This window comes from Megalops cyprinoides, chromosome 2, assembly GCF_013368585.1.
Source record: "Megalops cyprinoides isolate fMegCyp1 chromosome 2, fMegCyp1.pri, whole genome shotgun sequence".
Taxonomy (NCBI): domain Eukaryota; kingdom Metazoa; phylum Chordata; class Actinopteri; order Elopiformes; family Megalopidae; genus Megalops; species Megalops cyprinoides.
In genome coordinates this window covers 35082836-35106506 of record NC_050584.1, presented here as the reverse complement: position 1 = coordinate 35106506, position 23671 = coordinate 35082836, and the positions used below count along the sequence as shown (strand labels likewise).

At 41.3% G+C, this 23671-nt stretch overlaps 3 protein-coding genes across 3 annotated transcripts; 2 read left to right on the top strand and 1 right to left on the bottom strand.

Annotated features, from left to right (window-relative positions):
- Positions 1-365: 365 nt before the first annotated feature.
- Positions 366-3703, bottom strand: kng1 (kininogen 1). The gene is made up of 7 exons (XM_036522854.1): positions 3425-3703; positions 3058-3174; positions 2876-2960; positions 1820-1992; positions 1331-1441; positions 1101-1193; positions 366-874 (listed from the first exon to the last, which is right to left on the bottom strand). Exons 1-7 carry the CDS (start codon positions 3620-3622, stop codon positions 539-541), a joined length of 1113 nt encoding a protein of 370 aa, XP_036378747.1. The 5' UTR covers positions 3623-3703; the 3' UTR covers positions 366-538.
- A 2069-nt stretch (positions 3704-5772) lies between these two features.
- Positions 5773-8404, top strand: LOC118773775 (lysosome-associated membrane glycoprotein 3). Its single transcript, XM_036522855.1, has 6 exons — positions 5773-5952; positions 6573-6811; positions 7051-7170; positions 7640-7709; positions 7824-7994; positions 8210-8404. The coding sequence occupies exons 1-6, from the start codon at positions 5883-5885 to the stop codon at positions 8347-8349; spliced, it is 810 nt and encodes a 269-aa protein (XP_036378748.1). The 5' UTR covers positions 5773-5882; the 3' UTR covers positions 8350-8404.
- Positions 8405-11787: 3383 nt separating this feature from the next.
- Positions 11788-23670, top strand: mccc1 (methylcrotonoyl-CoA carboxylase 1 (alpha)). Its single transcript, XM_036521141.1, has 19 exons — positions 11788-12055; positions 12673-12716; positions 13241-13380; positions 13588-13683; positions 14530-14651; positions 14792-14939; positions 15275-15396; positions 15489-15600; positions 15846-15927; positions 16148-16275; positions 16664-16847; positions 17040-17149; positions 17828-18044; positions 18458-18544; positions 19596-19645; positions 21111-21248; positions 21338-21445; positions 23169-23240; positions 23535-23670. The coding sequence occupies exons 1-19, from the start codon at positions 11997-11999 to the stop codon at positions 23652-23654; spliced, it is 2139 nt and encodes a 712-aa protein (XP_036377034.1). The 5' UTR covers positions 11788-11996; the 3' UTR covers positions 23655-23670.
- Position 23671: the final 1 nt, after the last annotated feature.

Genomic DNA, 23671 nt, shown 5'->3' with positions numbered 1-23671 from the left:
ACTTGTGCTATGAAAACACTTGAATCAGAAGGAAAGTAGTATGTCTTCATTACAGCTAAATGAGTGAGTATCCTTCATCCATCACCACATTGTTTTACATCATATGATAGTTCCTAAGTTTAAGTGGTTAGAGAAACAAGGCCTTTGCGTTGGTCTGTGCACAATAAGCAAGAGAACCATTATTGTGCTAGAAATACCAGATCATTTGGAAATTATTCATCCATTGCTCAGTGTTTTCTGAAAATCTCCACTGAAGCAAGCTAGTCCACTTTATAATTCCTTGAAGTAGCTATATACCATATATCTAAGTTAAGAGGTCTTGAGAATATTTTTAAATTGCATACAGTAAGTACATCACCAAAATATCACCAGGATAGTTTATTTTTCATCTGTTAAGTCAGTAACAAAGTATATTGATCCAACTTTATTTCTTGTTTTCTACAAAGAATTTATGCTGTAACTCCATACCATCCCTCATAGGAGGCTTCTATGCTAACAAGTCTGAATCACTAAACCCCTCATCTGCTTGCACAAGTTCCTAGGCAGCAGTGGGCTCCTGCTGAGGGGGAGGTGGGGTAGTGGTGGAGACAAACTGCTTCCAGGGCTCTGACGGGCAGCGGAATGGGCTGACTGGTTCTGCTAGCGGAAGCTCCAGTGAAAGGCCTGGATTTTCAGGGGGCACATCTGCGACCCCGGTGTCCACAACTGGAAGGATGGGAGTCTGCGCGGTGATTTCCTGAGACTCCTCCGATGACTCCTTTTTAGCAGTTGGGTTTGGCACTGAAGTTGTAGCTGGAGTCGGAGTGACCCTCGCTGCATAGATGAAGTGTCTTAAGGGAGACCAGCCAGGTGGCCTCCTCCTTGAAAAGGAGGTCTGTGAAATGTAAATGTATATCAGTGTTAGTAGAGTGATACATGATTGAGAGCTTTGCTTTTAATCATCCTTGATGATTCTTAGCCATGAAATCTAAGGCATATGCCACATCAACATATTTGACATCAAGTTTCATACTTAGAAAAATGAGGAAAAATATTTCAAGAATGTCTGTTTTTATTATCCATTAAACTACAGCTATCCAGTAATATACTAAATATCTCACCATAAGACGCCCTGGTTCACAGTTCATGTGTGCTTCAGGCTCCTCACGCCTCCAAGGGGCAATATAAACTGTAGAATTACAGTTTGCAAACTCCTGCACATTGGATATAACATAATAATCAGAGGACAGGTAGGACTGTAGCAGTAAATAAAAGGAAATACAAGCTTTAAGCAAAAATGTGCCTGTTATTTTAAGTTTCAGTTATTTTATTTTTGATCTTCATATCTTACCTTCTCTGTGTCATGTGGGCGACAATCATCTGTAACCTCTTTGAAATCACCTTTTGAGCAGTTGCTTTTAACCATTTCAAACTGAAGGTCATACCGGAATCCAGCAACCACCTATGGAGACGTTTAGATTTCTTTCATAGGAATTTTGTCTTTTAGTACAATACCCAATTTATTTACACATAACTCAAAGTAATGTATCTACTTTAATACTGGTGACAATGCCTGTGACTGAAAACAAAGTGGTGTAAAGTGAGGCAATGAACACGCTTATCCTTCATTCCAGACGTTAGAGGGCTATGAGGCACCATGAGCAATGTAATGTAACTTACTGAAACCCCCTGCCCTCTATCAGGTAGGAAATAGGCAACTCCCACACAAATGAATAGTTGCTGTGTGAAGCAACCTAGGGCATAATGTGCACTGATAATGTAGCACTAGTTATGTTGTAATGTTGTTCTGACATGTGGCACACAAGGAATTGTTACTAACCTGTCGTGTGGCTGATGCAATGTCGTTCAGGATAAAGTGATGGCTGGAGCTGTTTTCTGTGTTAAATTTTGCCACAGAATATAACAGTGGTTCCCTAAGGTCCTCATTAGCAATATCAATTTCTTCACGGCAACCCAGACATGGGGCACGGTCAGCAGAAATCCAGGGCTCAACTGTAGAAAAGAATGTTTTGTTATTTTTTTCCCACATCTAGTTGGCTTGACATTTTAATCTAATTACTAAAGCTGCATTGTAATAACTACTGATGAAATCTAAACATTCAGCGCTCTGCATTTGTAGTTTATTACAGTTTAAAGGCTTGTACGTATCTGATACCTCAACAGAGTTTGGCATTAGTTGCATAAACTCAGTTCCATTTCCTTTCCTTCCTTCAGTGGACTCCTTCAGGGCAATTGTAAAACATTCCTTTCTGGTTTTCTCTGATTTTACTGCACTTCCTGCACTAAATTCCAGAGTGCAGAGTTCTGCGGTTTGGTTGGTACCATTTTTTGGCAACTCAAAATTGTACAATATTTTCTCTTCAGTCTTTCATCTATTTCAGTATTAAATCTGGAATTTTTGCTTTGTCTTTTTTTGCAGTGAACACAGCCATTATAATGACCCAAATAATATAATCACCCAAATAGGAATGTATACTGTATGTATTATAATGTATACTGTTGTTGGCTAATACTCCTCAATATTGTGTACCATCAAGTATAAGTTTGCGTATCCTGTACACAATTGGTGGTAATATAAATCAGTTCAATTTAGAAAAAATCAGAGGGGGGTGCCATAAACCAACAGCACATAGCTGTTTCTAATAAGTGGGTACAGTGTTGAAATTATTTGTTATAGCTGGACAGAGTCCAAAGGCAGTATGAATCTCAGATTACATCATTACAGGTGCATTTTGAAACTGGCCAACTATTTCTGTACTAACCTTAAAGAACTGAGTTTGTGAGACTAGATGCTGAGGAGTACAAATATATACCATTGTTCATGTTATGAATCCAAACTGTTATAAATTTTCCCAGAGTCAGAATGACATCTTACCTTTAGCTTTGCAATCAACTGAGATAACCTTTGGACTGTCTTCAAGGCTACTTTTGTGTACCTCTGAAGTGCATGTCATTGGCATCTGGTAAACAGTGACAGTATGCACATTTGTAAAACATGTGATAACCACAAAAATGTCCCCTTTCAATCTATGTCCTTTACCTGGGAGAACAACTGACCTTATCACCGTGTGGCAGGTAGTCACAGTCTCGCCAAGCTTTGTCTCCCCCTACTGGACAATCAGACACTCTTGCAAAGAAATGCAGAGATAACAAGGTGCCTGACTCGTTCACAACCTGAAAACAGAGACAGGACCAGTCTGTAGCTCACGTACATACAATCACCATCCACTTTAAATGTTACATTACAATATACATAGACACGTATGGGTGATTTCTTACAAGATATAGTGAAGAGTATTAAAATGGTAGTAGAGGAGATGACTGAACATTTGGTGAAATGATTTTGGAGTCAACCACAGCCTTATCACACTACAAGAAACCTAAAAAGCATAGAGCCTGCATAAAATTATTAATTATCACTTACTTTTAAAGCCTTCACAACTTGGTACAGTGCAAGCTTATTGCCATGCGGAAGGATTCCATTATGGTGTACAAGGGCCAAATCCACAGCGGCCTCAACATCTTTGTCATCGCAAAAAACTTCAGTCAGCTCTTGCGTATATCCTTGTGTCCAAAGTTGGAGGGAGACTGCACAAAGTACCAGGAGCCAAATCCTTAACATTGTGGAGGCATGTACAGTCCAGGTCCACTATGAGCTGCAGTGAGTGTACAGCAGAGACCTCTCTCTCCAGAGAGTTGTGCTTAAGTAATGATTGACTGATATTATATAGCCCTCCCCAGAACTGTGGATTCAGCCCAATACGCAACAGGCCTGTTCAAATAAAATGCAAAGAGCAGAAAAGTTCAGCATTGAGTGGCCACAGTACAAATGTTTGCTTATCAGTAGTCCTTCCAAACCTACAGACATTAAAATCAATATTGCACATAGTCATAGTCATTTGTCATACTTTTATTCTGTGTGCATGCACAAACCAGATACAGGGGGCCTATTTTGCAGACTGTCTTTCACTAACTGTGTTGCATCCACATTCCCTGCCTTGTCTGAATGGGTCATTTAGTCTCACAACTTAAAAGTTTTTTTTCTGTCTATCACTCAAACGTAAGTGTGTCACTGGTGTCCCCCTCTTCTGTAGACTATAACTATCCAGTATGTATGTGAGGGTTCAGACTGGTCAATAACATACTACAGGCAATAATTAATTTGAAAAAAGTAGCTTGTTTGTTGGTTTGTGTTTGTCAAATGGGGCATTAACAACAATCAATATATATCTTCTTTAACGCAGTGGCATAGGGTACTGCTAATTGCTTAAGATAATGGATTAATCAGTTATGTTAATACACTTAACAACAGATTGATTATTAATTGTTGAAAAATATTTCAGGATTAAATAAAGGTTATTGTTATACAATTATTGAACATTTTGGAATGGGGTGCAGGACTGTCAAAATGAATCAATTAGTTTATTATGAAATATATAATTGTAAATCAAACCTAATTTCAACACAGGAGTCACTTAAGAATGCATCAGCCAATAATAAATGCTCTAATATGGTGCTGCTGTCAGTAGCCCATTTCACAGAGGGTGAATCTGCTTCAAAGGAGAAAACGTCTCTGCCATGATAAGTAAAGACCTTGAATGGGTAAACATGCCCCCTCACCAAACGCTTTCCACAGTGCAAAGTTACATTGATCCCACTGACAAAATTGTGTGTTTAAGGAGATACTTTGTTCCTCCACCTTTGAACCAACTTGCATCGCCCAGCCTGCCTACAGTTAAATTCCCAAATCCTTCCTTCCTAGAATTTGCTCAGATCTCCCACGCAGTGTGTGTGTGTGTGTCGTATGTCTGTATGTACGTGAAATGGCTTTAAAACACTTTACTGAAATGCCCATGAAACAAAACCCACAGCACAGCCACATAATAGGAATGTGAGCACCATCAAAGGATTAATTATATTATGCAGAATTGACCTAACTGATACATGTATAAAATACAAGGCCCAGCAACAAACACACAGCAGCAGGAAGCATTTCAGAAAAGAGCTTTTGTTGTCCTTTTGCATCAGAACTATACAACAGATGGAAAAAAAACTTTCAAAATTAGATAGCATTAATTGTACAATTTGTAACATAACACATACTCACAGTTGTTTCCAAATTTATACATTGGCTTTCCAGTCAAAATTGTTTTGCCATTTGAAGGCTTACATTCAGAAGAGAAAACGACTAGTCATTTAAAGATAATTCCCAATTGGCAAAATTACACTTGGCTCATTATTGTATCCCAAACACATGCTACATAGTGAGGCTTTCATACAAAAAAGAATGAGGATATCTGCACATATAATTGTTCTAACAGAGTTGAGGAGGCCGAGAAAATGCACTCTATTTTCAATCAGAGGTAATATCTGTATCTCAGCATGATGCCATTTAGTCAGTAGCAATACATGACTTCCTGTTAAAAGGCATCTTATTGGGAGTAAAGCAACAAAATGCTTTAGGTTCACCAGTTTGCCAGCTCATCGTGAGAGTGTTCTTATGGATATACCTTGTCCTTTCACGTCAATAAATATTTCACTTTACCCAACAACACATGACAGCTTTCCCTATTCCTTCCCTAGTTCCTTACGAACTCCGGCATGTCACATTTTATCGGGAGAACGCACACATAATGATGGGTTGCCTGTTAGGACTGCACTACATTTCTAGCCTGGGTGCAACGTTACATTGTGCAGCCAGTGTTACGCCACAAGTGTTTCTCTTCAGCCCACCACAACGGATGACTACATCAAAACCAGCTCTTTCCCCACCCTTTCAACAACATTTCTTTGACGCATTTGCACTCCTCCTCACTGAGCACATTTCTTGCATCTCATCAGCAGCACCCAAGCAGTCATTTAGAGTTCAGTAAGAACTTCAGATGACAAACACCACAGTAAATATCGAGCACAATGAAGCAACACTACTTCTGTGGGTCCTGTTTCTGTTTGGTAAGTTTTTTGTTGTACTTTGTTACTTTTATCTAAGTTTCAAAGTTGTTGAGCCAGTGTTCACAGACCATATACTTAATAAAAGGTTTGATATGGGCACTGATGTAAAGTTTTCATGGGTATTATCCATATAGTCAATTCTTTATATTGTAAATTCTACTTTCAAACATGAAGGTTGCTTTTTATAATGACTTCACAATGTTGAAATGTGAATTTGCACACCCACAATATAGTCTGACTTTATTTTATAGCATATAATAATCTCCTAAGCAAAGCAGCCATTCATATTTTTTCATGCATGTATAGAATTCATTCAGGGTCAGAGTCACATATGAACTTCCTTTTCACGACCTTAGCATGCAAGGAGCCTTACAGGTAAGGTATAAAATTATTGCATCTAGCATGCAATTACACAGCATTGTCACAACATGAAAAATTAAATCATGCTGGTAGAATAAGTCATGAGATGTTTTCACAAACAGTTAGGAGGACTGAAAAGTATGGTTCACATTTCACTTGAAACTGAAGGCTGCAAGTATTCAGCAAAGAAGTCTCTTGTGGGTAGTAGTGCATTCACACTCAACAAGCACTGACACCACACTGCTATTTTGTCATTACAGGAACCTACTTTACCACAGAGGCAGTCCCTGACACGACCCCCACTACCATGGGCAACATAACTACAGCAGCAGCCACCTACATGGCCTTTCCATACAACCCTGTGAACTTAGTGTCCATGTCTGTCCTCCATCTAAAACATTCTCTCCCCCTCACTGGGACCTTCAGCCTGAGTGACAACAAAGGCAAAGTGTGCCTTAAGGTCGTCATGGGAGTGCAGTACACGATAACGAAAAACAAGGTTGGTCTTGGCGCTTTTTTCTGAATTTCTATATGCACTTTAACATATCCACATGAGTGAAATCTTACTTTGGCTGTGAAGGGGCAGGTGTGAACAGGCCTAGATTGCATAGATGTGACTACGTGAGGATTATGCCTTTTCTCACTTTCAAAAATGACTACCATTGTGCTGCACATGCATTTTAATAATTGATAGCTACTACTGAGCTGTAAAATGTACCTTGTTTCTTCATTTTGCAGAAAATATCATATTTCAATCTTGACCCCCCCTCCACAGAGGCAACAGGAGTTTGTGGGGAAAATATTTCCTTTCTGACGCTAAAATTTAAAACAGGGAATCTTGGGCTCACCTTTAACAAGGTATTTATTTCATTAAAAAGCAACTTTCTGAAACTGTTTCAGCATACTTGTGAAATATTATCATGTGCTTTTCAATGCAGTTGACTCATTTTGTGATCCCCAATGAGTCAACCACACTGAAAAGCACAGAATGATGTGATGTTTGTATGTGTGAGAACAATGGTCTGGCAGGTACAACCACCCCAATTTTCCAACCACAAAGCTGTAGCGGACTGTGCTTTAAAATGGTGTTCTAACCTAACGCAGCTACTGCTATTAACTATTAGAAAATGAAAGGCCATACTCATTTCTACAGTGATGTTTGCTTCATACTGTCAATAGTCAATTGCAAACCTGATGGTCACATTCCCTCATCCTATCCTAACTTAGAACCCTTTTTAAAGACAGACCCAACCAAAAGAAACAGAAACAGATGAGGTTAAAGCGGAGCGGATAAACACAAGGTTCAAGGTTACGGTTTTGTCCACAGGATGGAAATGTTTCATACGTAACCACTGTGAATGGCAGTTTGGAAATATCTGCATGCAAAAGCTGTAAGAGTAAGTATAGGATGTGCAAACTGTGTCTGTTGCAAGTTGTATTACTTAGTATTACTCAGTTACTTTGTATTTAAAATGTAATTAACTTCATCAAACATAACACACTGCCTCTAGGTCAGCTTTTTACAGGTGTTATCAGCAATAGGACATTGTTCCAAGCGGCAAATGGATTTTCCTACAAGTGTAACAGCCCAAGGATACTTCTTCTGGCAGAAAATTTCAGAATCAAGATAGTAAATGTCCAAGTTCAAGCATTTGATATAATCGATGGCCAATTTGGAATGGGTAGGTTGACTCTGAAGTTCCCATATGAAGAGCTTCTACTTAAGACCATCTCATGATAAATTCTGTGCTTATGGTAATCAGATACAGTAAGAAATAATGCCTGATGCAATTCTTCACAAATCACAGCAGAAAAAATCCTCATCTTTAACATAATTGTACTAATAACTGTATTGCTTGAAGTCATTTTTTGCCTGCTGTTTTTCTTACAATTTCAGTGGAAGAGTGTTGGCCAGATTACCACAAAAGAATCCTTCCCATCATCCTGGGGGCCACAGCAGTGGGGATGGGCTTGATTGTCATCCTAACATTCCTGGTTGTCCGAGACAATCGGCCCCAAGGCTACGAGAGAATCTAATATGACATTGCAGACCTGACTGTTCTACATCATTAGCATTTTTTTCAATGCCTTTTTTATTATTATTATTTTTTTTTTTTACCTTTTTATCATTTTAAATTCACCTGTTTTTGTGCATTATTCAACCCCACAAATGATCTTGCCACTGGCTTCATGTATACTAATATGACCTTAATCTGTGGCTGGAAGAGGAGTGTGTGTGGTAAGGGCAAGGTGAATGAACTGTAAACTCAACAAAAAAAATTGTACACAGTGGTTGCTACTATATAAGCAGATTTTCATTTGGGCCGTGTGTCGCAATCCTTGCCTTGTCAATGAGTAAGAGGTATTCTTTCGTTTTATCACACTGTGACAAAACATCAATGTATTCTATCAACCAGGCATCTTACAAAATCTGTTTCCATAGTGTTTTATTGCTGTTACTTTTTTATGTATATTGGCACATTTTAATATGACTCTAAATGCAACATTTATATATATATATATATATATATATATATATATATTTTTTTTTTTTTCCCCCTTCCTTATATGGTAGCAGTAAATCTTTGAGCAAATTGGCATTAAGTGGTGTCTCTGGTAGTGCAGGCAGGGTAAGCATGTCACATGTGGGATCCAGTCAGTGGCCCCACCCCTAGGGAAAAAAGCTCATTTATGGTCACTAAATCTGGTATTTTTATTAGTTCTGTGAGTGAAATCTGTAGTAAGTAAGAAGTTTTGTTGTACTTCAGTATTGAGAATGTATATTTTTATCTGAATCCAAACAATACCTTTGGGTTTCATATACTTTTTCATACAATGCATAAATCAAAGCAACATAGCTGATTATGTAAGCTAATATATCCTCGAGATGAATGCACAATAACCAATGATATTCCATATGTTTATAAAACTACATGAGGGAATTTTAACAATATGGGCACCACACACTATTTTTTTCTATCGCAAACGTATTTTGTAAAGTATCATATGTATGTTCTTTCCATCATCACATGTGAGATTTCTGTTTTTATCAGGTCAAAGTCAAAGCTAAAATAGAATAACTTCCATTAATGTGCATAATCAACAAACATGAATTTTGTGGCAAAACTTGACTTGACAAGAAATGACTTTTCAGTAATGATTCCCCATTACGTCATTTTTATCAGTCGCAGAAAAATATACAACTTATTGAATGTACATAGATGTTGTATACAGTTGTATATTACAAATAAAGGCTGAAAAATGGCCATCTACTGGTTCAGATAACACACTGCAGGTACCTTCTTGAAAGGTCAAATTAAGACAACTGAATGAATGAACAAGTTGCATCTGTGACACTTTTCAGCCATTTCAAGGATTTCAAAGTGCTTGACAGTGAGGGTAGTAACTGAACTCACCCACCAAAAATGCATGACTCCTCACACCTGTATGGTAGCCATTTCCTTCCAGGATATATATATAAAAGGTTAAGAGGGGGAGTTATTTAGCCAATTAAACTAGTGAATAATTGAATGGCCAGATTGAGAAAACTATTAAATGAGGAAGCCAACAGGACAGATAAACCCTTAACTTTAATTTTATAAGTATGTAGTAATACAAAATCCTATAAGAGAAGGCTATTAATGTAGGCAGTTATTTGGAAGAAGTGAATCTTTAAATCTCTAGTATTCACGCCATTACAGAAATATTTAAAACAATGGACCATGTTACGTGGCTCCATGCTACTGACAAATTAGCACAACTGAGGTAATTTACATGTGGATTATGAATGAGTTAATAAATTAATTAAAACAAGCACATCAGCGCTATTTGTGAAAACACGCACGTCCACATTAACAGCCAGCCTTCACCATAGTCCACGCCTTTAAGATGTGAAGACCTCTGGTATTTTGCCAACGTATTATTAATGACTCCTTTGGATCTTCTGCTCAAACATTCAAAGAGTGAGTTTGTTGTTGATTTCTATCCAAATTTTCATTGTGTGCTGGGGGATTAATGAAACAATGGGTACAGTCAACTGCAACAACTGGGAAGCTAGCAAGAATGTAAAATCCATGTTTTAATCCATGCAGAGATTTCCAACTATTCATGAGGTAAAACACTCTCCCAAAAATGCCATCAGCCTTCAAAAAACACATTTGGAATTTCTGCATTCTGCATGGGTACACTCTTTCAGAAAACTCTAATATCTCACATTGGAGCTCCCAAAAAATAATTTATAATATGCACTGGTATCTGTGTGCCAGTTTAGTAAATGCATCCAGGCTTCTCGCAGAAGGTGACAGTTTTGCTCGTGCTAAATCACCAACAAAGATACAGTTCAGTAAATCTGTTCCTTAGTAAATTCTCAGTACTGACAACCAGCAAACACCAGTTCAAAGAAACCCACATTATTGTTGATTCTGATAAGTGATAAGACACAATATTTTCTCTTCTGAAGCAAGTCAGAATTCATTACTAGACAGTGTCTTCCCTAGATACAGGTAAAACAGAAAAGCATTGTATATCAGTATCTGTATTTATATCTATATGTTTCACCCATGGAAAAGAGAGACACATGGACACAGTCAGCCAGCACCCTTGCTGTCCAGTCATGGCCTGTAATACTAGGCTGTGGTCAGTTCCAGTCTGAGATGCAGGTATTGTCAGTTTTAATTTTACAGTAGTTGATTATTGTAGTTAAGCAATGTTGCCAATGTTTCTCATTTGAATAAATCAGAAATATTAAACAACCATCACAATGAAGATGGTCCGAAAAGCCTCATTTTCATTACAGTCACCACGCGTTCGACTGTTTGATTCAGCATACTGGATGAATCGTATGGTCAACTGCATCAGTTTACCAAAAAAAAAAATCAAAAACACACACAGAAAAACATTCCCAGCACTGCACGATCAAGGCTGGCCACTTCGACCTTTCCATCCTTTCATTCATTTCATAAATGGCATCGTTTCACTTATCTGTACCCAACGACAGAACTGCGCAGATAAACCGAGGACAATAACACCACAGGAACTCCTTGATGAAAACAGGAAGAGACGCGTTTTATTCCCACTGATAAACGATCTCTTGTAGTTTAACGGTGAGAAACTTCAGGTAAGACCGTCAGCAAGTGGGCTATAAGTAGCTAATAAGTTTACTAATTTCAAAAATGCAACAGTTTGTCATAAACAGTGTATCGTATTAACTGTACTGTTTCTTTTATTTTAATAAAGCCTCAAACAAACGACAAAATGATGAGCAAGAAACGTATTTGCAGTGTAAGTAAATAAATAAATAAATAAATAAATACAAGTGTCTAGCCTGCTTGCAAGCTACATACCTGCACCAAGCGTTTCAGATTTCACTTGTTTAGCCAGAGCCATGCCCACCCCTACCCTACCCTCCTCCGCCGTCCAAAGTTTTCATTGGTTGTCCTTTCTAAGGGTCGTCATAAGAGACAAACAGAACTAGCAAGTACTGATGAGAGCATATACGCATTGCAGCTAGCTGACTAAAAATAAAAGCGCAGCATTTAAATACTTTACACATTTATATATTCACTGTTGTTGTGGTAACATTTATCTCTGGCTTGCGAGATTGCTAAAGCAGTCAGAAATGGGCACATCGATTTTTGCGATTCGTTAATCTAAAACGCCCTCTGTGCTAGGCAGTGATACCGAACATGGCCGCAGTCATATTGAAAGTACAGTCCTTTCAGGTCTTGAAAGCAGTATTGCAACAGTAAGTAACGGGGATTATTTTTTTAATAAAGAGATGTTCTATTTATTATGCATGTAGACCATCAAGATGAATGTTTGCTGACGGAAAATTGATGTCGCTATCCTGAGTGCGTGCCTACCACAGCTAGCTAGCAATCTAAGATGTGCTAGGTGGTTAGCGCATTAAAATGATGAATTATGTGAGAAGCTAGATTGTAAGCAAGCTAACATCATTACTAAATGCTTTTATGATGTACAGTTGTTTTAGCTTGTTTGATAGATTCCTAGCATGATACTTGGCTAGTTTGTTTGCTTGTTGAATCTGCAAGGTGAAATAAAGGTGTTCGCTCAAAGGCAAAATTTCTTAGGTAAATATTTCGCATTTCTGATTCATCTTATTTCACCAGTTTAACTGCGGCTACAGCGGATCATTACAATCTATGTCTAACGCACAAGGTTTCAGTAAAGACACTTTTCTGGGTGAACTTCAAATGTCTAGCCACTTACTGACTGCATTTGGCTACCCATTCAGTGCCAGTTTCTCTTCGTACACATGCAAAATCATTTCTTGCAACTAAATGGAAAGCCAAACAAATTTTATGTTCGTAGCTTAATTAAAATCTGTTGTATCATCTTTAGGAAATGGTTGTGGACCAAAGGATTCGTCAGGTGTGCGTCTGTTGGTAAGGAGCTAGCTGACAACTATTTCGATTAATCAAGTAGCACTATGTTTGAAGTTGTGGTACAGTTATATGAAACAGATTAGATTCTCTTGTATTCTGAGTATCAGCAAAACGTTCTTGCCTACGGAATCATGAAATGTGTGTGTTAACAGTCAGACAAAGTTATGATTATAGTTATGAAGTCAGATATATCCAGGCAGATCACTTGTAATTAAACACTGTTGCGAGTTGGCAATGCCTTGAAATGAGTCAGACATCAAATTAAATTGCATTTATTCTGTAAGGCAAGAAAATGTAAGTGTAAAATTTAGAAGTATTAAACAGCCAGTTAGAAAGATAGAAGAATATGGTCATATTTTTTGTACATTCAGGTAAATATGGTTTCTAACCCAGAGTTGAGAGATTTACCTTATTTTTATGTAGTATGTCTTTTGCCATGAATAATGGACTGATCCTCAGGCCGAGCATGTGGCTGGGTCATTGAGCTGTACTCCCATGCTGAGGTTTCTTTAATGTGGGTCCAGGGCCAGGCAGGATCGAGAAGGTCCTCATAGCCAACAGAGGGGAGATTGCATGCCGAGTGATGCGGACAGCAAAGAAGATGGGAGTGCGCTCAGTTGCAGTGTACAGTGAAGCCGACAGACATGCTATGCATGTAGCCATGGTGAGGAAACGCAACTCCCCGTTTTTTCCCTGCTCTTTACATTTCTGCCCTTCCCGCAGGCAATGTCAGCAGATATGTTAGTGTCATCCACTATTTTCTTTGTAAGCCTGCCAAAGGCACAATTACTTCTCAGCCAATCGAGTCTTAGAGGTGAATACTGCACAACAGATCTATGTGGTAAAGCAGTGGCTTGTTCTTTGGTTCCAGGCTGATGAAGCTTATCATATTGGCCCAGCTGCATCCCAGCTGAGCTACTTGTCTATGGAGAAAGTCATGGAAGTTGCCAAGAAATCTTCTGCACAGGTAAGCTTGAGCCTGTGGAGGGCCATCCTTGTGCTATCAGAGGCACATCTGCAGTAGGAAAGGTACTGGTTTTAAATTTAGTAATATTTTCCGTATATCATACCCTGAATTTGATGATAGAAAGAGACATTAAAGGGATGATAAATTATGCATCACGGGGTTTACAAGGGAAGCCTATTGACTGAGACTGGTGATGTGGAGTGGTTATACTTACTTGCACACAGTCATATGTAGTTTATATGCCATGTATGTGTTAATGCTAATATTAGTGTCTGCTCCAGGTGTGTTATGTTTTCATGGTATAAATGTGCAATGTATACTACAAACAGGATATTTTTAGTGCTTTGTTGTCTCCTCTCAGTATTTGATGCATTGAGATGGTAGTGATATTAAGGGAGATTTGTAGAATGTGTTTTACTGGTCATTAATTCTCCCAATTTTGAAATGAATTGCTACCAACAGTATTGATGATAAGACAGAAAATGTGTAGATTTCCCACACAAATTCCAAACTGGAATTTAAAAAAAAAAAAAAAAAACTTTCAATCAAAACCATGAAGTATCTCCAACTAGGGAAGACAGTGAGCACCTTCTGCTGCAGCTTTAGTTGGTCTCTGGATCCTTGTGTTCCCTAATCAAAGACCAAACATGACAGTAACGTCTACAGCCCCAGGCTAAAAACCTATCCACATACGCTTTACTCTTACTCAGTGCACACAGGTATATATTGGAGATATGATAAGAAAAATATCATAGTGGTAATGATGAAAAAGGGTTTATGTAGCTCTGGTACTTTCAGTTCACCATGTTTAAGAGGCTGTTGTATTGCTGTGTCTCACTGTTTTAGGCTATTCACCCAGGATATGGGTTCCTGTCGGAAAACACAGAGTTTGCTGAGTTGTGTAAACAGGAAGGCATCATCTTCATCGGCCCTCCGTCTTCTGCCATACGAGATATGGGGATTAAAAGGTATTCAGACATGAAGTGATTTTTTTCACACTTGTTAAGGTCAGCCCCTGAAGGCCCTTTTCAGGTGATGCTCTGTAAGCAACATTTTTCAGTGAATAATTCCATGGCTCTTTTATGAACCTTGTTAATTAATTTTTCAGCACATCAAAACACATCATGTCAGCAGCTGGTGTGCCCATCATTGAGGGTTACCATGGTGAGGATCAATCAGATGAGAAGCTGCAAGCAGAAGCTGCCAGGATTGGTTACCCTGTGATGATCAAGGCAGTTCGTGGAGGAGGTGGGAAGGCAAGTGTACAGCCCTGACAGGGCAGCACTGCCTTGCTGTTTGGTAAATGGCTCCACAGACCAGTGAAAAAGACCCGGGGTTGCTATGTTATACCATATCAACATACTGACTATGTGTGGGATTTCATGTGTTTTCATGTAAAATGAATGTTAAGCTTAAGTTGAGACATATGCCTATCAGTGTTTTTGATTGAAATTGTAAACAGTAAATGTTCTTTGTGTTTGTCACCATTCTGTGGGTTTAACTTTTCTGCAGTTAAACTAAAGCTGTATGTCACTGAGTGATCATTGTGTCTGTCCCTGGACTTACGTAATTCCTCTGCCATACTGCTCAGGGAATGCGCATCGCACGTTCAGAGGCAGATTTCCATGAGCAGCTGGAGTCGGCTCGGCGAGAAGCTCGCAAGTCTTTCAATGATGACGTCATGCTGGTGGAGAAGTTTGTGGAGAATCCCAGGTTGGTGCAGGTCAATTTGGGCGCTCTCTTTGTGCTGAGGAAATGCAGACCCCATCCTAATGAACCGTGGGCCCGTCCTTTCTCCTAATCAGGCACGTGGAAGTCCAGGTGTTTGGAGACCAGCACGGGAATGCTGTCTACCTGTTTGAGAGGGACTGCAGCGTGCAAAGGAGACATCAGAAGATCATAGAGGAGGCACCAGGGGTAAAAAAAAATAAATAAATAAATAACCTGTCTCAGTTTTGTCACAAATTCTCAGTCATTGTGTTGGGTGTGACTTTGTTGCATTTTGTGTTTTGGGCGCTTTTGGATGCAGACAGGCGTTCAGTATTCCCTGTGCTCCTGAAATGCTTCTGCCTGGAGTACACAAGGGTCCATTTATTGACAGTCTGTTTGGATTTGTGTGTGTGTGTGTGTGTGTGTGTGTGTGTGTGTGTGTGTGCACGCAGCCTGGCATCAGCCCCGAGGTGAGGAGGAAGCTGGGCGAGGCCGCGGTGCGTGCAGCCAAGGCCGTCGACTACGTGGGAGCAGGTGAGGGGTGTAGGGCCGCTGCTACCCGAGTGGACTGACAGCGCTGCTGCTTCCTCTCTCAGTGCTGCCCTCCCTCGTACCTCGAGGGCGAGCTTGCGTAGCATGACGCGGGAGGGTCGTTCTCATAGTCCTTTACGTGTCTGCGTAAAGGGATGTGGAGTTTGAGGACTCCAGCGAGTCACTGGATGGAATTAACAGCCACCCTCCTCCGTGTGTTCAGGCACTGTGGAGTTCATCATGGACGCTCAGCACAACTTCTTCTTCATGGAGATGAACACCAGGTTGCAGGTTGAGCACCCAGTGTCTGAGATGATCACAGGCACCGACCTGGTGGAGTGGCAGCTGAGGGTGAGAGGGTCGGCCTGGCATTCCAGAAGGGGTGTGGCTGCTCGTTACAGAGCACTGAGGGCTCCTGACACTTGCGACACACAGGACACATTTATAACCCTGCAAGACAGGAATCCATGGCTAACACACGCTGGCGGAAGGGCACAGATATGAATTTCCGTATTCACAGTAGCAATGTCAATTTCCCGGAACATCCACTAGAGGGCATGAGTACACCAAAGTATCACCAATTCATCTGTATAGCAGTCTTTGCACTGCATTTCAGTACATTCAGTTTGCCTTGCAGAAGAGACATCCATGCCTTTGGGCCCTCTGTCATGTCCTCCTCTGAAGGCATTGGTCATGACGTATCAATGCTGTTCCGATGTCCCTGTGCTCTACTGATCAGGTGGCTGCCGGGGAGAAGCTGCCCCTTAGTCAGGAGGAGATTGTTCTCCGTGGCCACTCCTTCGAGGCCCGCATCTACGCTGAAGACCCAAATAACGACTTCCTTCCAGGGGCAGGGCCCCTCCTGCACCTTTCTACCCCACAGGCGGATGAGTACACACGTATCGAGACAGGGGTTCGTGAAGGTACGGGAAACTCAGGTGACCTGTGCTGACTGGGGATACATTCACAGGCTTCAGTCAGCTGCAAACTTCAATTTTAGTTTTACCATCCACTGCTTTTAGTGTTGCCCTTCAAAACCTGAATATTGCATGCCTTCAGAATGACTGTCTGGTGGAATTTATGATGTGTTCAGCTGTTTCTGAATGCCTTCTCAGGAGATGAAGTGTCAGCACACTATGACCCAATGATTGCAAAGCTAGTGGTGTGGGGGGAGGACCGTTCTGCTGCCCTGAAGAAGCTAAGATACTGCCTTCGCCAGTACAACGTAAGTCCAAGAGACACCTGGGAGGAGCCCCATCACTGCCTTTGCCCAAAGACACTGCACAGAGAATACTGTATATCTCTATAGCTGACACAGCGTGTAGCATAGTGGTTAAGGAGCATGACTCATAACCGAAAGGTTGCCGGTTTGATTCCCCACTTGGGCACTGCTGTTGTACTCTTGGGCAAGGTACTTAAGCCACAATTGCCTCAGTGAAATATCCGGCTGTGTAAATGGATAACATTGTTAAAACTAACTGATGTATTTATTTATTTATTTATTTATTTAAGTCACTCTGGATAAGAGCGTCTGCTAAATGCCAATAATGTAATGTAATGATTAAAAGGGAAAGTTACCCATTAAGATCCCAAATATGCATATGAGACTTGTGTGTGATGTGATATGTTTGTGCTTTTGGGTAGTGAGAGCAGAGACATCTGTTACAGATTAGAAGTGAGGCCTGTAATACAGAGGAATGGAGCAAATGAGAGAGCAGGGAGGTCTCAGTCTTTCTCACACTGATGTTGCAGTGTCCTCTGTGTGTCTCGGAGGATCTGGTATTGCAGTTACGTGTTTTCCTCCAGTGTTCGTGCAGTTCAAGCAGCTCAAAGGATGGGGTATTTGAAGTAGTAGATAGTGGTTCTGTGCTTGTCTTCACTTGATTTGTCTGCACCCTGTCAGATTGTGGGTCTCAGCACCAACATCGACTTCCTCTTGAGCCTGTCCGGCCACCCGGAGTTCGAGGCAGGCAACGTGCACACCAGCTTCATCGCCCAGCACCACAGCGAGCTCTTCCCTGCCCCACGGGCCCCCTCCAGGGAGGTGGTGTGCCAGGCAGCCCTGGGGCTGCTGCTCAGAGAGAGGGCCCACACCCAGGAGTTCGGGGCGTGCAGTGACGGTAAGAGCCGAGAGACAGGCCACCGACAGAGCTGACCATTCCAGAGCAGAGCTCTCAATATCCTCAGGCATACATTGTTCTTCTGCGCCACATATGAAAAGCATCTGGCAGCAAAGAGCTTTAGGAGACTCCGCTGAGAAATCCAGTTATGGCTACTTTGTGGTTTAATTCATTTAATGTTTAATGACAATATTCTGTTTCAGTTCATGCTTGAAGCCCCTCTCTCTGTCATTTTGAGGGTTTTTTCCATATACTGATCTTGTTCTAGTAACTTTTTCCATGAGATGATTGTCCAGATTTGGTACGTAGCCAATGGATAGTCATGATTTGTGAATTAAGGGCAATGCTAATGGCTGCCCCTGGACCCCTGCATTGTGGGAGGCTCTTTTCTAATTGTTTCTCTCCTTTCGCAGACCAGTACTCCCCTTTTGCCTCCAGCAACGGGAGGAGGCTGAATATTCTGTACACCAGGCACATGAGACTGCAGCTGGGAGAAAATAGTAAGTGCTGTCCCAGTCTGAGAACAACAACAGCAAGGAGGGGGGCCGTGGTGCCATTCAGGGTAAATGGAAACACAGATGTTCACGGCTGTATCAGTAGGGCGTTCTGAAACACAGGAGGGAAAACTGTGTCCTGTCCCAGTTGATCCCCTTAGATTACAGTTCATTTACAGAGCGAGTGACAGGGGAGCGAAGCCAGCAGGGAATGCTGGGAGCTAGTAGGGGGGCCAACGAAGATGTCCACGTGCTGTGACAGTTGCCACACGACAAAGAGGGAAAGGGCCAAAACCCTGCAGACCTCACGGCACGGCTGTAGGGAGAACCCAGTTACCCTGTATTGATTTTTGTGGTTGAACACAGGTTCAGCCTTGGAGGAATATCTATAGAATCACACAAAGAGACCATTAATACGGGTAATTCTTTTAAGTGTCCCAACGCAGTGATGCTTTTTGTCACTTGTGCAGCAATGCAAGCCATTTGTGTTTTTGTTTCATAAATAGCTTTACAGTCGGCGAAATGAGGCACCATGCTCTGAATGCCTGTCATGCTCCTTGCTTTGAAAGGTTTGAGTCACATTGAAAGGCTTCTGCAGCCCCGACATATTGAACTAGTGTAGAGATTTTCATTTGAATTTCTCTCCTCAAGAAATCGGGAAGGCAATCTGGGAGAATGAAAGCTCAAGAATGAACAGCTGTCATACACATTTGCCTGGCCTTGCATATTAGGTACATACAGCACCAGTACTGCATAGTACCAGTGATTCTTATTATCGGCTCCCTGACTGATGCATGGAGGTGAATGTGTTGTGTTTACACAGGCCTATTTAATCCATTATTTATAAGCCCATGGAAGGACATTAATCACTGTGATAGGTTTCTTTTGTGCTTCAGGCATAAGCTTAATGGATGAAACATTTAAAGTGGTGTTTCAGTTGCAAATACTGTCTTTTGAGGAGAAGTTCTCCATTAAAAGAGGGAGTGAATAAATTCTGTCTCAGCAGAAACTACAGATTCAATAAATGGGCTCTGAACATTTACATTGTTTTTTGCAGAGGTGGAAGTGGCTGTTACGTACAACCCAGACGGCACATACAGTATGGAGGTAAATATTCAATGTTTTAGCCTCCACTGCTGTCAGAGAACTGAAATATTCACTTACGATTTGACCACTTGTTAGCCAGCCTATGTATCCACACTGTTTACCACACATCATTATATACATTATAACTTATAGGTAGGACCTGGAGTTATGCACCACCTGTTTTAGAGCATATAAATTTTGTTCCACGTGTTTTCATAACGCTAATTGCATATAACACGATGAATGTGTCAGAGAACACATTTTTTACAATGCATGTGTAAATTGGGTATATTGACTGAGTTAATAGAACTACATCACATGAGCAGAACTAAGTGGTTTTGCGGCAGTCGTGGCGTGACATCACATAAAACAGACTTTGTTCAGCCTGCATACGCACCTTACATCTTGCTGTGGATTGTGCTTCTACCTTATATTATTTCTCACTTTACATAAAGCCGCTCATTTTAACTACCATGAGTGGCAAGGGTATGAAGTGCTCTGGTAGCAGTGCTAGTGGCACTACAGAAAGGAAAAGCTATTACTTGTGAACAAAAACATGAACATGATAAAGCAGTCTATACGATGGTGTTCTTTAGAAATGTAACTGCCGTGTTATAGGAGAAGAGACTGCATATGGATTCTGTGTCAGAAAAATGAAACAAATAAAAGGGGAACATGAAATTTAGTGGAAGAGAGTCCAGTGTTCTAAATTGTGTGCATTATTTTTGCATTTAATCATTGTCAATAAATTAATGGTCTTTTCTTTCATGAATTGATAATACTGTGTGATGACTTGCCCACACAAAGATACCCTTTTCTCAGCATTGACAGAATTGGTACCAACTTACAAGTATCATTTAGCCCTCTGTGCTAGACTGTGAAATCTTTTTTTCAGATTTGTACGAGAATTCATCCAGCGACTGTCTATTGCCATTTTCTTTTGCATATAGTTTAAATTCATTCAGTAGGAATATGGGTATAATGGGGCGGGGTCCACATCCAAACTAAAAATTTGTAAGGGGAAAATATTCTGACAGCGTTAAGAAACTTGTTGACTGAAACTCATTTTCTTCAATTGATCTTGGTTGCAATGTGCTGTTATCTTTTCTGCGACCAATGTTTGACATATTGGCAGTTTCTTGTTCTGTGCCTGCAGTGCATCTGTCATACCAGTGCTTCATTCGTCAGCTCTCCCAGATTATTATAAGGTTGATTGCAGCAAGCCTAGAAGGATGCACAATGCAAACAATGTGTAGCTGAAACTCCCACAGGCCACTTGGTGGAGCAAAGCTCCAGGCCCTACTTATAGGTGATAATTGTGTAGTGGTCTAGAGTGGACTAAGATACATCCATTTGCATACAGCAGATCAGGTATTTATTTTGTTCTTACTGTCCTGCCTGTTGTTGTTTACTCATAGGAAAGGTTTCACGACAGCTCTGTTAATGAATGAAAGTGAATGCATTCAGACAGCTGTCCCTCCCTCAGATTGGGGAGGTGGTCTTCCAGGTTTCAGGAGAGCTGCATGAAGAGGGGGAGGCCTTGTACCTGTGCTGCTCTGTGAACGGGGTGCTGTCACGCCCCAAGCTGGTCATACTTGACAACACTGTCCACCTCTTCTCCATGGTGAGCGAACCCCCTCCACTTTCTCAGTGCCTATGCAGAAGCAGTCCAGGATGCTCCTCTGACCCCGCCGTTCCTTTTGCACCATACAGGAGGGCAGCGCCCAGGTGGCAGTGCCTGTGCCCAAGTTCCTGGCAGGTGTCAGCACCTCGGGGACACAGAGCGGGGCAGTTGCCCCCATGACAGGGACAATTGAGAAGGTAACTCTTAGCCTCGGGAATAATGTCACCACTGACATGGCGATGTCTCCCGCTGGGCTCAGCCTGCAGTGCTCAAGCCTCCTTTTCTCTTTCATGAAAAGGCTTTGTAGAAAGGAATCCACTCCGGCTATCAGTTGCAATATTGTTGAGTAAATCATTCTGTGTGTTTCTATGTCTTCACATGTGCCTGTGTCTGTGCAGCCTTGCTAAAGAGCACTCAGGACTTTTCTTCTCTGAAAACTGTTGACTTATGATATACACACAGTATTAAATAATAACTTATTATTTCTTGTATATGTAATATATTGTTACTATCAAATTGAAATTAACCTCAAAGAATATTTAGTTGGATGAACCAGGCATTTATGAAGTCAGTGGCCCTTGCAAGGCAAACTGCTTGGGATGTCCAACCCAGCACTTTCTCCAGATTTTATTTTGTGATAGATCGACTCTTGGTGCCTTTTGAAGACTCATACAGCGTACTGGCGATTTTTCATTTCACTGTATCCTGTCTGTGTGAGATTCAACACCATGCTACTCCGAGGCTTTGTAAACAACAGCAAGACAGTTTATTACATTCAGATGTGATGGCTATCTGTTGTGCTAACATAATAACCGCTTTGTTATCTCTCTGCTTCCTTTTTCACCCTCTGTCGTCTTTTTCTCTCTGCTTTCTTCTGCCATCCCCCCACCTCTTTCTGTTATCACTGATGTATCTAGTGCACTGTCTCTGTGTAATATGTGCAAGATGGCCTGTCAGATCCACTAGGTGTACTGATCCATGGGTTATTTCTCATTATGTGGCCATTAGCTTACTGTATGGAGACATGCTGACTTTATTTACACCTCCCCATACACCTGTTGAGTGGATATCAACTGATTCATAACCTCATGTGCATGGAGCAATTGGGCCAACGGTGCAAGGAAAACCAGATGTGGAAAACAAGACACGCGATCATGAAAAAGCACTGTCCAGGTTTGTTATAACAACCGGCCCCTGACATGAGTCACTCGCCTCGACAGCGTCATCTGTGTGATCTGTGTTGTCACCAAGATCGTCTATGCATGCCACGTCCAGGAGTCGGATGTTAACAGCCCCTGCTGGTTGGGAAAGGGGGGAGTGTAGGGGGAGAGGGTGGCATGTCTGCAGGGTTAATGCTGCAGGGAGTCTGTTGACTGGCAGTCACATGCCTCAGGAAGTCATACATCCTCAGCGAAGAAGTTGTAATAATTTGTTCCATCTCTTACTGTTAGTCACTTACACATGTAAGTCACACAACTGTGTGTCAGTTTCCCACTTCCTCCATGCACTGCAACTAGGATCAGGGAAACGGACATCACAAGATGACAAGCTAATTTTTTCCCTGTCCTGAAAGTGAAAGACATTTTTGCTCCTTTTAAGTAAAGTCTGTGGCTTTAAATAAAGTCAGCATTTACCATTCACAATCTTGGGTATAACTGAGAAGGCCAAAACCTTTATTTAGAATAATAAAGGATCTAGACTGTGGTAGCTCACTCCATTTTTGACATTACATCACCTCGGAGTGTCATCCAGCAGTTGAACTATGGTAGAACTATGAGCCATGAAAAATTTTTCCCTCACCTTATTTGAAACCCCTGCTTTGAGCTTGGTTGTGCAGGTGGAAGTGCAGTGTGAGGTTGCTCTTGGAGGCAGAAATGCAATGGTCACCCAAGAAACTCACTGCAGTGTGCCTCCCTGCAGGTCCTGGTCAAGGCAGGCGATAAAGTGCAGGTGGGAGATGCCCTGATGGTGATGATCGCCATGAAAATGGAGGTAAGGCCGCGCATTTCTCCAAGCTGAGTGGGGCGTCATGGCCGTGGTCATCCAGATCCTGCCTGCCACTCCCCTTAGCTGTCCAGTGTTACACAGCCTCCAAGCAAAGTGGGAGAGTCTAGAAATGGAAAGTTACAGGCAGAACAGGGCCTCTAGCATGTGTGCTCCTCACACGTCCTTCCTGTACTTTTATTGTCCCCAGTTACTCGAAAGGTACAGCATAGACTTATGTGTTATTGTCCTTTGTGAGTCTGCGCTTGTAACTGACTGCATATTCTCTTCTCTGGCTTTCAGCACACCATCCGAGCCCCCAAAGCAGGTGTTATCAAAAAGGTTTTCTTCAAAGAGGGCTCCCAGGCCAACAGACATGCGCCACTCGTAGAATTGGAGGAAGAGGAGAACAATGAACAATAAGCCATATTACCGTGGTT